We start from the raw sequence: 13,648 nt of genomic DNA on the forward strand, positions 1-13,648 counted from the left end.
AAAGTGATCTGTCATTGACTCAGTCTGGTGGACACAGAAGGTGACAGACCGCTCTGCAATGCAGTCTGTGGGCCCCCACGAGGCACGTACTGGGGAGGACATCAAATGGCATCCACCAATAACGAGAGAACTCCTGCCCGGGGTATAGACAAATGACATAAAAACGAATGAACTCAGGCCCAGGTATAAACAAAGATAAAGAATATGTAAACCCAATATTTCATATTCCTGATTTGTACTTGCTGTACCATGTACTTGTATGAAAAAGTATACTGCTCTTTTTGTATTACTTCCTTTGTGTGAAATGTCTGGTGTTCCTGTCAGTCTGCTTGCTTTCCTATTACAAACTGACCACACTAGGCAGGAGAGCACAGCGTGGTCAGTTTTCAAGCTGTGCTGAGAACCCAGCCTGCTCTCTTCAATGATCAGGCATATACTGACAAGCCCCCCAAACAGCCATTCACTGGGAAGATCAGTGAGCTGCTGTTTCTCCTCTCCGGGCTCCTTATGCAGCTGAGGGAATGTGATCACTTGTAAGAAAAAAAAAAAAAAAAGGAAAACAAAGTATTTATAATGTTTTTATATGTATACAAAATTGTTTAGCCTTTCATTTCTATTTTAAACTGAATTGCTTGTTTTACAAGGTGATCTTTACGTAATCTTTATGAGGGGCATCCTGAGAGTTTTCTGATCAATAAAGGCAATGGCTGGTATCTTGCAGTATCTCTTCTTAGGAAGAGATTTTTCATTTTAAAAGATTTAAATTGATAACAGGTGCATTTTAAACAAAAAGTTCTTTTTAAACACATTCACTCTTGCAATATGTCTAGGTAAATGAAGTGAGTTTGCAAATATAGTTTTTCACCTTTTCGCTTTTCCTTCATGTCCTTTTAGAGCTGTCTCCAAGGTCCTGACCAGTTTAAACTTACTTCTGTTAACTTTTCATCTTCAGAAACATACAGGAGGCCCAATGCTCTGAACATACAAGTTACATCAAAGAGCATAACTGTCAAGTGTTCCAGAAGCCCCCTTGTCTTTGACACCTTCTCTTTCGGAAGGCTACATCATTTTTCTAAATTTTCTTCACATGTTTCTTCTAATCATTTCGAAATATTCAAAACTATGAAAGATAGTATCTCGGGATTCCTTCCTTGCTACGTTTTGCTAAAAGTTGCCTGGCAATCGTTGGCTGAGATGGGTTAAGAAAAAGTGATGCAGAGAATGCCACTTTTTATTTATATGGTTCTTAGTATAGAATGTGTCTATGACTGCTGTGGGGTCCATAAGCACAAAGGGCCCATCCTCAGAGTTGACTACACAGTGATTTGTGCATAATTTGTCAAATACATTTGGATAATATTAATGTATATTCAGTTTGAGAATCTCTATAAAATAGCTCTGAAAACAATTAGGATTTTGTATCACTAGAATTATTGGCTTTCAAATGGAGATTATAGAGACAGGGGACCCTTAATTTTATTATTATTATATTATCATAAATGGCTATTATAGCTCGGAAAAGTTATCGGTCCTTAAAAGCATGAAAAAAAACTGTCAGACTGCATATATACTAGAAGAGATGACCAGAGACTGGATACGTGCTACAGGTATTGCTGGAGAATGAAAACCTATTGAAGGAGACATGATAGATATGGACATTGTGATAGATAGATAGATAGATAGATAGATAGATAGATAGATAGATAGATAGATAGATAGATAGATAAATATTTGAATAATACAATAATATATCTTTAAAAATGTCCAAATACCAAACGCAAAATCTATTATAAATACCTCTAGTGTAGAGGTGAATTTCAGTGTATTAATGTGTTGGTATATGGTACCGATGAGAGTGGCCTCGTATATTTCAGGGGCCTCCGCTAATGGTTTTTGACGGTCTGGACGAGAGGGGATTGCATACCACATTTGGTGGACATGTCCAAAAGTCAGAAGATGTTGGATTAGAGTTTATAATTTACCTATTCTGTGACACAGATTACTTTTAAATAATTTCCTTGGCAAGCTCTTTTTTATGAACCCATCCAGGAGGCACTGAGACATACCAAAAGGCTGATCTGCTTCATCTATTTTAACAGCCAGGATAGCCATAGCCAGATCCTGGAAACCACCCTCCATTCCCTTTGATCTGGGTTGTGGTACATCTCTGTCCTCTGGCTCTTCTTTCTTCCTCAGCTCTTTCTTTTCCTTTTCTTATTCTCCTCTCAGGGATTTACTGGATTGGATTGTTAATTTGTTATTTTGGGTGTTAATGATCATCTGTTATCATATGTGGAAGATGAGCTTTCATCTATTGATATTATCAATATTAACTCACTGTATTACATTGCATAATCTGCATATATGGAAACGTCCACATGTACAACTATTCTTTTGTGTGCCTTCTTTAAAATAATTATAAACAATCACTAGAAAGAAAAAAAAATGTCCAAATACCAAGTAAAGATGTTTTTACATTTTACTTTTTTTTTTTTTTTACATATTATAGATTTCCTCCAATATATCCTACTCTCTAGCTGCCTGGTCTCCTCCTCCCATGCCCGATTGCAGGACTTCTCTAGGACTTCCCCCATCCTCTGGAACTCCCTACCCCAATCCATCAAACTGTCACCTACCCTCCTCACCTTCAGGCGCACCCTGAAAACCCTCCTCTTCAGTGAAGCCTACCCCAACCTCACCTAACACCTGACCTCACCTAACAACTAACCTCCTCCACTCCTCCCACCACTCCATCCCCCACAGCCATTTCTTCCTGAACTACCTTCCCCTCCCTCCTAGATTGTAAGCTCAAAAGTGCACGGCCCTCGAACCCCTCGTGTATTGTATTGTTACTGTCTTGTCTCATGTTCTGTCCCCCTTGCTACTGTACAGTGCTGAGCATACCCTTTGGCGCTATATAAATACTGTATAATAATAATAATAATAATATTTATAACTTAAGCAAACTAGTTATGAACTTGGTCAACTCAAATATAGTATAGGATAAAAAATAAATTAGATGTAACTTGAGAATACTAATTAAAAGATTTTATGACATTTTTGTATACATTTTTATTTTTTATTATTTCATATTTACATGTTTATATGTCTTTTGAACAGAATTTGCCTTTGTTTCTGTTATATCTTTTTATTTCTTTCTAGAGCTTTGTCATCCGTGGTGGCTTTGGGAGCAAACATCATCTGCAACAAGATTCCAGGGTTGGCGCCTCGGCAAAGAGCCATCTGCGAGAGCCGCCCGGATGCTATTATAGTTATTGGAGAAGGGGCACAGATGGGGATCAATGAATGCCAGTATCAGTTCCGCTACTCCCGATGGAACTGCTCAGCGCTTGGAGAGAGGACAGTATTCGGACAAGAGCTACGAGTAGGTAAGCAGTTTATTACCTATATGGAAGGAATAGCAATACATTTATCTATTTTTCTTTTTGTCAAAACTGGCATCAGTCAAGATTGTTTAATTTTTTGCCTTGGTGTATAGTTGCAGTGCTTTCTAAATGATTGTGGAATAAGTGTAAGCTTTAAAACAGAAGTTGACTAAATGGAGTTCACTGAATGGGCTGATTATTGAAGTGAACCTGTCATTTAGGCTTGAACTGATAATGTTCCAGAGAGGAAGGTTTTATAAGGTGTCTGCTGGTACCATAAGGGCCATTCGCACTACATGCCTTGGGCTACTTTACTTAGCGCAGGCCCAATGCGAAGACAAGTCAAATCCATTCTTTCCAATATGCCCAATTCACATCAATGTGTTGTGTTGGTGTGCGCTGGGTAACAATTCAATAAGCTGCATTTAAACATGGTGCAAGGCTCTACTACAAGTCACAATGTGTTATAACACATGTTAAGTATAAAAATAAAGTATTTTTAACTCCTGCTGTGAAAAAAATGCACAACAAAGTAATGGAATGCATTAAAATTCATTTCAAAACACACTAAACAATGAAAGTGTGTGAATCAAGCCTCAGTGATCAACCAATCCTCATGCATTATTTGTGTAGGCATGACACTGTTGGTTGGTATAGTGCCCCACTGGATAGCAGGATGGTAGAGTGGCACCAGTTGAGGGCTGTCTTGTAGGGGCCTTGTGCTGCCTGCTTTTTTGAACCAGTCTGTTAGTTTTAATGAATATAGGATGTTTACTCATACGTATAAGCTTTTTATAAGAAACACCTTCCCAATTATCCTACTTAGTAGTTAAAGCAAACCGCTAAATAAACAGAGGATCCATGCACAGTGGCTTGAAAAGATGCTCCTTCTACAGGAGTTTTGTGTTTTGCATGTACATTGTCTTGAAAAAGTATTCATACCCCTTGAAATTTTCCACATTTTGTCATGTTACTACCAAAAACGTAGCTGTATTTTATTGGGATTTGATGTGGCACATAAAATTGTGAAGTAGAAGGAAATTGATAAGTGGTTTTCAAAATATTTTACAAATAAATATCTGAAAAGTGTGGCAGCATTTGTATTCAGCCCCCCTGACTCAATACTTTGTAGAACCGCCTTTCACTGCAATTACAGCTGCAAGTCTTTTTGGGGATGTCTCTACCAGTTTTGCACATCTGGAGAGTGACATTTTTGCCCATTCTTCTTTGTAAAATAGCTCCAGCTCTGTCAGATTGGATGGAGAGCGTCTGTGAACAGAAATTTTCAAGTCTTGCCACATATTATCCATTGGATTTAGGTCTGGACTTTGACTGGGCCATTCTAACACATTACAATGCTTTGATCTAAACCATTCCATTGTAGCTCTGGCTGTATGTTTAGGGTCATTGTTCTGCTGGAAGGTGAACCTCCGCCCCAGTCTCAAGTCTTTTGCAGACTCTAACAGGTTTTCATCTAAGATTGCCCTGTATTTGGCTCCATCCATCTTCCCATCAACTCTGACCAGCTTCCCTGTCCCTGCTAAAGGAAAGCATCCCCACAACATGATGTTGCCACCACCACGTTTCATGGTGGGGATGATGTGTTCAGGGTGATGTGCAGTGTTCGTTTTCCGCCACACATAGCGTATTACATTTAGCCCAAAAAAGTAAAATTTTCTCATCTGACCAGAGCACCTTCTTCCGCATGTTTTCTGTGTCCTCCGCATGGCTTCTTATGGCTTTCTTTCAACAATGGCTTTCTTCTTGCCACTCTTCCATAAAGGCCAGATTTGTGGAGTGCACAACTAACAGGTGTTCTGTGGACAGATTCTCCCACCTGAGCTGTGGATCTCTGCAGCTCCTCCAGAGTTACCGTGGGCCCCTTGGCTGCTTCTCTGATTAATGCTCTCTTTGCCCAGCCTGTCAGTTTAGGTCAGTGGTGGGCAACCTTTTTTTTCAACTGAGCCAAATCTTGCCAAAACCACGATTGAAATTTATTTTGAGAGCCACATTTTTAAAACTGAAAATACATCCCCCATATAGTAATTCATCCCCCATAGTAATTCATCCCCCATAGTAATTCATCCCCCATATAGTAATTTATCCCCCATAGTAATTCATCCCCCATATAGTAATTTATCCCCCATAGTAATTCATCCCCCATATAGTAATTCATCCTCCATATAGTAATTCATCCCCCATAGTAATTCATCCCCCATATAGTAATTCATCCCCCATAGTAATTCATCCCCCATATAGTAATTCATCCCCCATATAGTAATTCATCCCCCATAGTAATTCATCCCCCATATAGTAATTCATCCCCCATAGTAATTCATCCCCCATAGTAATTCATCCCCCATATAGTAATTCATCCCCCATAGTAATTAATCCCCCATATAGTAATTCATCCCCCATAGTAATTCATCCCCCATATAGTAATTCATCCCCCCAATAGTAATTCATCCCCCCTATAGTAATTCATTCCCCATATTGTGTCAATTCACTTACCTTTGCTCCGCGCGTTCCTCTCGCCGTGTTCCCGCGCCGTTCCGGTCTTCAGGGCGGACTGTGAGAGGAGAGGAGTTCGTCACGCTGCCCCGCCTACATCCTGACAGCCAATGTTTGCCACGCTCCGCGGGCCGGATTAAAAGGTCCGCCGGGCCGTAGTTTGCCCATTGCTGGGCTAGCTGCAGAGTCCTGACTTTTGGGGCGGCCGCCCGAGAGGAGGGAGGGGAGCGGGCGCCCGGCACACAGAAGAGCCGCATTAAAGTGTGTAAAGAGCCGCATGTGGCTCACGAGCCGCGGCTTGCCGACCACTGGTTTAGGTGGACAGCCCTGTCTTGGTAGGTTTGCAGTTGTGCCATACTCTTTCCATTTTTGGATGATGGATTGAACAGTGCTCCATGAGGTGTTCAAAGCTTGGGATTTTTTTATAACTTAACCCTGGTTTAAACTTCTCCACAACTTTATCTCTGACCTGTCTGGTGTGTTCCTTGGCCTTCATGATGCTTTTTGTTCACTGATGTTCTCTAACAAACCTCTGAGGGCTTCACAGAACAGCTGCATTTATACTGAGATTACATTACACACAGGTGGACAGGTGTTTACTAATTAGGTAACTTATGAAGGCAATTGGTTCCACTAGATTTTAGTTAGGGGTATCAGAGTAAAGCGGGCTGAATACAAATGCACGCCACGCTTTTCATATATTTATTTGTAAAAAATTTTGAAAACCAATTATAATTTTCCTTCCACCTTACAATTATGTGCCACTTTGTGTTGGTCTATCACATAGAATCCCAATAAAATACATTTACATTTTTGGTTGTAACATGACAAAAATGTGGGAAATTTCAAGGGGTATGAATACTTTTTCAAGGCACTGTAGAAGAAGCTCAATGTTGTCCTATGTGTCCATGCATATTAGGACATTTGGATGAATATTTTAGTCTCAGAATTTAGAGGCAGAAAAAAAATCCCTTCTAGTTTGAGTTTTTGAGAGCAGTTTTCTGGCAGAAAAAAAGTGCTGAATGCTCCTAAACTCTCCTAAAAGCTCCTAAACATGCCTAAACTTGTGTACAAAACTGCTGTATTTGAGAGTTTTATTTCTGCCAAAGAAACTGGTATTTTTTCTTAGTCCACGGACCCTTAAACAGGACTTTTTTTCAGCAGGAATGTGATGGTGCAAAGTTCTGGCATCTCCAGCACTGAATCTGTTGGCAAGGGCTTGTGTTGGCAAGGACTGCTGGGTTGTGCTTGCAGGTCTACTAATGCTGGCTACTGAAGGATCCATTGTCACTGGGGGGTTTAGTGTTGCTTTGGGGAAACTCCTGTTGTGGGGGGGGTCTCTTAGGTTGCTGGGAGGGGGGAATCTACATTTGAGGCTGCTGGAGAGGCTATTGATGCTGGCTGCTAAAGGATCTATTGTTGTTGGTGTGAGATCTATTTTTGTTGGGGGATGGGTATTTTGTTCCTGGGGGGTCTATTGTTGCTGAGGTGAGGTCTATTTTTGCTGGGGAGAATCTATTATTGGTGGGGGGGGGTCTATTGTTGCTGATGGGGTAGTCTGGTCTTGCTTAGGGGAGGGGCCTTTTGTTGCTGGCTGCAGGGGTTCATTATACATTTCCATACAAGATACTTAGTACCTCGGGAGTAAGGGGGAGTACCTGCACCTATTCAAAGAGAAAAAAGCCCTGTATATAAAGGTGCTGTTTTACCTGCAAAAGGATTTATATTTCTGCCTATCCAGTACTGAGAGTTACACAGCCCTGCAATACAGCAAAGTCCTGCCTGGCAGGGTGGGATGTCTGATTTTCTTCTGCTGCTAAACCTAAGAGCAAAGATGTCGTATATTGCAGTTCACCAGACTTTAGATGTACCAAACTTCCTGTACTAGGGTGACAATGCTTGTACTGTATCTATGAAGGAGCAGCATTGTCACCCTAGGACAAGAAGTATACTAAAACTACAGAACACTTCTCATCATTATATCATGGGGGTGGAGGTGTTGTGTAGTTCACATAAGTGAACTGAGCAGAGCTAATAGCACTCTTCAGGATTTCAGTGCAGCACAGACAATGTTGTTAGATCATTTCCAGAATATAGAAGTTCCCTAGGTTTCTGATAGGATCAAAAGGTATTTTTGCATTTATGGAACAAATATAACACAGTTTTTATAATGTAATTAACAGATCAAAAGGGAGCAAATAAGAGAAGTTCATTGTTACAGTTTACATACGCTTAAATCTCAGCTTCTGCAAAAGCCATTTAATAGACCTCTGGTTTGTAAAAATGCACATGTAAGTGTACCCAATGACATTTTGAAGCAGTTTGTGTCTAATTGTGCTCTGTGAGCCATGAAGGAAGATTATATTCTAGGGTAAAAGTGGGGTGTAACTGGCTGGGATCTGTATGGTAAATGTTCCAGTAAGTATATTTTATGACAAACATTAAAATAATAATGTAGATAGGATAGATGACTTTTGTGTTATGTATCTTCTATTTTACATTTTGTTCCAGTTTGGATAACAGCGTGCCTTTGATTGTACAGTCTCTGTAGTTTATTGTATTACTACTGTGGTGTTCTCAGAGTTTACACCTATTCTAAATATTTGTTTTAGAAATAGGGATACAATTGTTTTAACCTTTGCTCTATTGATAAAAACAAAATATGGAATGGTAATGAGAAAATGTGCTTTTTGCTGTTCTGATGACTCAAATGATGCAATACGTATGACCACAGGAATTCGCCAAACATTGTGTGACTGTTTATGCTACACACGATATTTGCTCACAGTGTCAGATAGAGGTTTTGGGTCTAGAAGTAAGACAAACCATTGTTTTCAAAGTATGCTTTATATCTTATGTTCATTATTGCAAAATAAGTTAAAGTGTATCAATAGCAAAAAATATTTTTTTTAATTGCTCTCTATGTCTCTTGTCTTTCTGTAATTAAAAATGAAGTTAATTCTGAAATTATGAGTTGCAAATGGATTAGGAATAGAGAGGAAATCTTACTATGGGAGCACTTGTGTCAATGAAAACTGTCTGAGGGAGGAATTCCCTTACTTGGGAGATATCTCTGTTGTTTCTCATGACAGGAAATAGGGAAAAATCTCCCCAGTAGAGCACAAATAAAATGTCAGGGGTTTTGACAGTTGTTTTACTCTATCCAACATTTAAGATAAAACCTACAAACAAAAAAGTTGGGCTTTAGCTATACTTTAAAGTGTCTCCATAGCCAAAGCATTTATTTTTCACTTTGGACAGAGTGGAAGTGGGTTAGAACCCTTGTGAGATTTTATTGCAATCTGTGTCTGTCCTGGGGACAGGTGGGATGGGGGGTGGAGATAATGTTCCATTACGAACACCCCTCTATGCTCTGGCATTCTAAACCCAACTTCTACATTGTCATTTACAATCAGGTGAGGATACACCAGCAGCATCAGAGGATAGTGGTGACCAGGGGTGGACTGATAACTCATGGGGCCCCCGGGCAATAGGGGATCATGGGGCCCCTGTGTCCTTGCCCAAACTCAAAAAAGCCTATGAAAAAGGTACCAGGGGCATCTCATGGGGCCCCCTACTGACCCAGGGCCCCCGGGCAGTGCCCGAGTTTCCAAATGGTCAGTCCACCCCTGGTGGTGACATTAGGCCAGGGAATGGGCAGTATCAGAGGATACCTGAGATATCTGAGAAAGGGTGGCACAACTTGGGAAAAGAAAGTGAGTACATTTGGTTTGGTATTTACATTATGGTCCCTGTAATATGCCAACTTTTAAGCAGCCATGGATTAATTGTACTATAGGCTGTTTTCAGTCATTCTCCCTCCCTCTCTTCCCTAGTAAGTGACTATTATTTTTTTGGGTATGCTAAATCAGTTTTAAAAAATCTGCCAAAAAGATTGGTGCCAAAACTTCTGTCGCAAACACAATATGCCAATTTCCAGAAGCCAAATGTTACAGAGGTTAGTTTTTGTAGATCTCAGTAAATGACTTAAATAATCAACAGTAATGCTCTATTGCAAAATGACAAACTACATTTTTAATAGTGATATTATGCCACAGTATTTTAATTGTTTGGATGAATATTTTTGACAGGTCATCCTGGATAAAAGAAATCCCATAAACTAGACCCTGTATTTCGGGAGCGTGTTGACCTAAGGGGCTGAATTATTATTACAGTAATAAAAACTCTCCTAACCGTGTGTCAGGCCTTAAATAAGCCTCAGGAAGAGGCATAGAAAAACAATGTCAGAATCTATGTACCTAAGATGGAACTTTAAAAAAATAGCCCGTGGACCTTCCCTGGGTTCAAAAGCCTCCATCAAAGGGCTTTAGATGAATGCTCTAGGAACTCTTCTCCTTTTATGGAGCAGGGGAATGTGTCCTCTTGACAATGTTGGCCTTAGGATATATAAAGAGTAGTCACTTATCTGTACAAGCAGAAATGATGCCTATGGCAAAGGAATGTATCCATTTGGATGTTTATGTAACATTTTCCAACACAGATGTCAAGAAGTGTAGTTGGAAAAAAGTGAAGTTCATGAACCTTCGGGTTTAAACGGTCAACTCTGTGGCAGCCTCATAAATAGGTATACGTTGAATAGAAATACATTGTACAAGGTACAGGACCAGACATAGGCTTTGACTGATGGACCTAAAAGTGTGCCTTTACTTACAGCAGAGTAGAACACCGTCATAAAGAATTACATGAAAGCTTCCTTAGGTGCATGCAGGATACTTCACACGTCCTCCTGTGTTCCCCAAAATCACTAACATTTCAAAAAGGAAAGTCAAAAGTTGGTTCTCACAGCCATTCTTCCTGCAACTTACTACTGTTTCTTGGATAAGATTGGCAGCTTCAGTGATTAATAGCAGGATTTCATAACAGGGTTGTTGGAAAATGCACATATAGGAATTTTCCAACATTTCGTTCTTGATGCTGATTTAAGTTGATGCCTAAAGCTGGTCATAGATGGAGCAATTTTCTTTCCTACAACCACGGGTTGCAGGAAAGAAAATCGCTTGATTCCCCCATCAGTGTTAATGGCAGAATCCCTCCTGTGGAGCCATTGTGTTCTCCTGGTGGGGGAGTGGGGGAGACTACTCCACCGGGAGACCACAGTGATTACTACTACCCGCTAGCAATAATCGCATGTAAAGTCTGTCAGGCTGGTTGTACTCAAGTTGATTGGTCAATCCACTTGGGTACATGCAGCCTGCCTATGCATGGTTCGAATCTTGGCCAATTCCTGCTGAACCGGCCGAGATTCGAATCGTCTATGGCCGGCTATAGAAAATGCCAAGAAGTATGCTGTACATGTATGTAATATACACATTTCCTCATGCGTTTTTCATCTAAACGTGGTACAAGTGTACAATAATATCTTTTGATCTCTCAAATACTCAGTATCCCCCTAACTTTCTGTTTGAGCTGACAACATAGTTCCTCTGCTGTACTAAAATCCAAAGCAGTGACGTCAGCCCTGTCTAGTTCTCTTCTGTTGGACTTCAGAACTCCTTACCTTCTCCTCATCTCCAAAACATACTGTAAGGGGAGGTGTTCAGTAGGTCAGCATGAGAGAACTGGGCAGGGCTAACAACACTGATTGGGATTTCAGTGCAACAGATGCACTGTGATGTTAGCTCAAACAGAAGATTAGATGGCCCCTCTAGCAGTTAATCAGCTAATTTCAATATTTAATAAAATGACAAAACCAAAAAAAAAAGTAGAAGTCAAAAATTACTTTAGGGAAAATGCTATAATGATAAGTAAAACAAATACTTTAACAGGTTAAAACTTGTTTTTTGGTTGACTTTAAAATGATTTAGAATGAGTGCTTGGAGATATGATAAATCTCTTTTAAAATGGAAAGTACTTGTCATTTTGCACTTAGGTTGTAGAGAGGTGAAAGGACAAAATGATTTGTAAGTGGCCAGACTGACAACCACTAACAGTCCAGATAGACACAAATGTCTCTTTCTCTCTTGGTCAGGGCTTATATATCATTTCAGAGGCCTCTTTGATGTGTTTCCCACAATTATCTGTCACTAGCCCATCAGGTGACAATGCATCTGTTGCCCTCCCTCAGTGCTAAGCCTGATATGGTAGAAGTAGTTGTGGAGCTTTGAATCCCATGAGCCAAACATGAAAACACTTTTATCTTCCAAGTGTCCTGACACAGCCTTGCAGACTATCCGTAAACCCCATCTTCCTATAAAAGAATACCTTTTGTTAATGTACAGGTTTTCATTGCGGTATTAAACAGATGATTTTAAGTAATGCTACAGTGCCTTGAAAAAGTATTCATACCCCTTAACATTTTGCCATGTTACAACCAAAAATGTTAATGTATTTTATTGGGATTATTGTGATAGACCAACACAAAGTGGCACATAATTGTGAAGTGGAAGGAAAATGATAAATGGTTTTCAACATTTTTTACAAATAAATATCTGAAAAGTGTGGCGTGCTTTTGTATTCAGCCCCCTTTACTCTGATACCCCTAACTAAAATCACTTCAGAAGTCACTTCAGAGTCCACCTTTGTGTAATTTAATCTCAGTATAAAAACAGCTGTTCTGTGAAGCCTTCAGAGGTTTGTTAGAGAACATTAGTGAACAAACAGCATCATGAAGGCCAAGAAACACACCAGACAGGTCAGAGATAAAGTTGTGGATAACTTTAAACCAGGGTTACCATATTTTCCGGCGTATAAGACGACTGGGCGTATAAGACGACCCCCTACTTTTCCTGTTAAAATGTAGTGTTTGGGCTATACTTGCCGTATAAGACTACCCCTCTTCCAGTGCACACCAGTGGGAAGAATCGTGCCCCATCATTGGTGTCAGTGGGAGGAATAGTGCCCCATCATTGGTATCAGTGGAGGAATAGGGCCCCATCATTGGTGTCAGTGGGAGGAATAGTGCCCCATCATTGGTATCAGTGGGAGGAATAGTGCCCCATCATTGGTGTCAGTGGGAGGAATAGTGCCCCATCATTGGTGTCAGTGGGAGGAATAGTGCCCCATCATTGGCGTCAGTGGGAGGAATAGCACCCCATCATTGGTGTCAGTGGGAGGAATAGTGCCCCATCATTGGTATCAGTGGCAGGAATAGTGCCCCATCATTAGTATCAGTGGGGGGAATAGCACCCCATCATTGGTGTCAGTGGAATAGTGCCCCATCTTTGGTATCAGTGGGAGGAATAGTGTCCCATCATTGGTGTCAGTGGGAGGAATAGTGTCCCAACATTGGTGTCAGTGGGAGGAATAATGCCCCATCATTGGTATCAGTGACACCAATGATGGGGCACTATTCCTCCCACTGACACTTGCTGACCCCTGTTCCAGTGTGCAGCCAGCATATGTGGTTGCAGCAGTACCTAAGCACGGCACACTTACCTGCATCTCCTTCACTCGATTTTCGCGGGGCGCTCAGCTCCGCCTCCTCGCCGGTGATTGGCCGCCTGTGTGCCTTTCCTGAGCTACAGTTCTGGCGGCCAATCACCGGTGAGGAGGCGGAGCCGAGCAGCCACGCGAACATCCAGTGGACGAACAGAATGAAGGAGCAGCCGCGCTTCCTGGACCGGATCGTCGTGGGACCGGAGCCAGGTAAGAAACAGCAGCCCTTGCCCACCCCTGTACTTAGTTTCCCTTCTGTTGGAAGGGGGGCGGCGGTGGCACCACGCCGCCCCCCTAAAAAGTGTCAGCATGCTGTTACCGGCGTATAAGACGACCCCCGACTTTTGAGAAGATTT

General features: G+C 41.0%; 1 protein-coding gene across 2 annotated transcripts in view; it reads left to right on the forward strand.

Annotated features, from left to right (window-relative positions):
• The window catches only part of WNT7B (Wnt family member 7B), a 216,927-nt gene that overhangs the window by 125,385 nt on the left and 77,894 nt on the right, over positions 1 to 13,648 (forward strand). For both annotated transcript variants that reach the window (XM_089680762.1, XM_089680761.1), the window contains exon 2: positions 3,163 to 3,389. In XM_089680762.1, coding sequence (XP_089536888.1) covers positions 3,163 to 3,389 — 227 coding nt within the window. The remainder of the gene's footprint in view (positions 1 to 3,162; positions 3,390 to 13,648) is intronic.

The sequence above is a fragment of the Staurois parvus genome, unplaced genomic scaffold (assembly GCF_062004578.1).
Source record: "Staurois parvus isolate SC_StPar_1 unplaced genomic scaffold, SC_StPar_1.0 ptg000249l, whole genome shotgun sequence".
In the NCBI taxonomy this organism is placed as follows: domain Eukaryota; kingdom Metazoa; phylum Chordata; class Amphibia; order Anura; family Ranidae; genus Staurois; species Staurois parvus.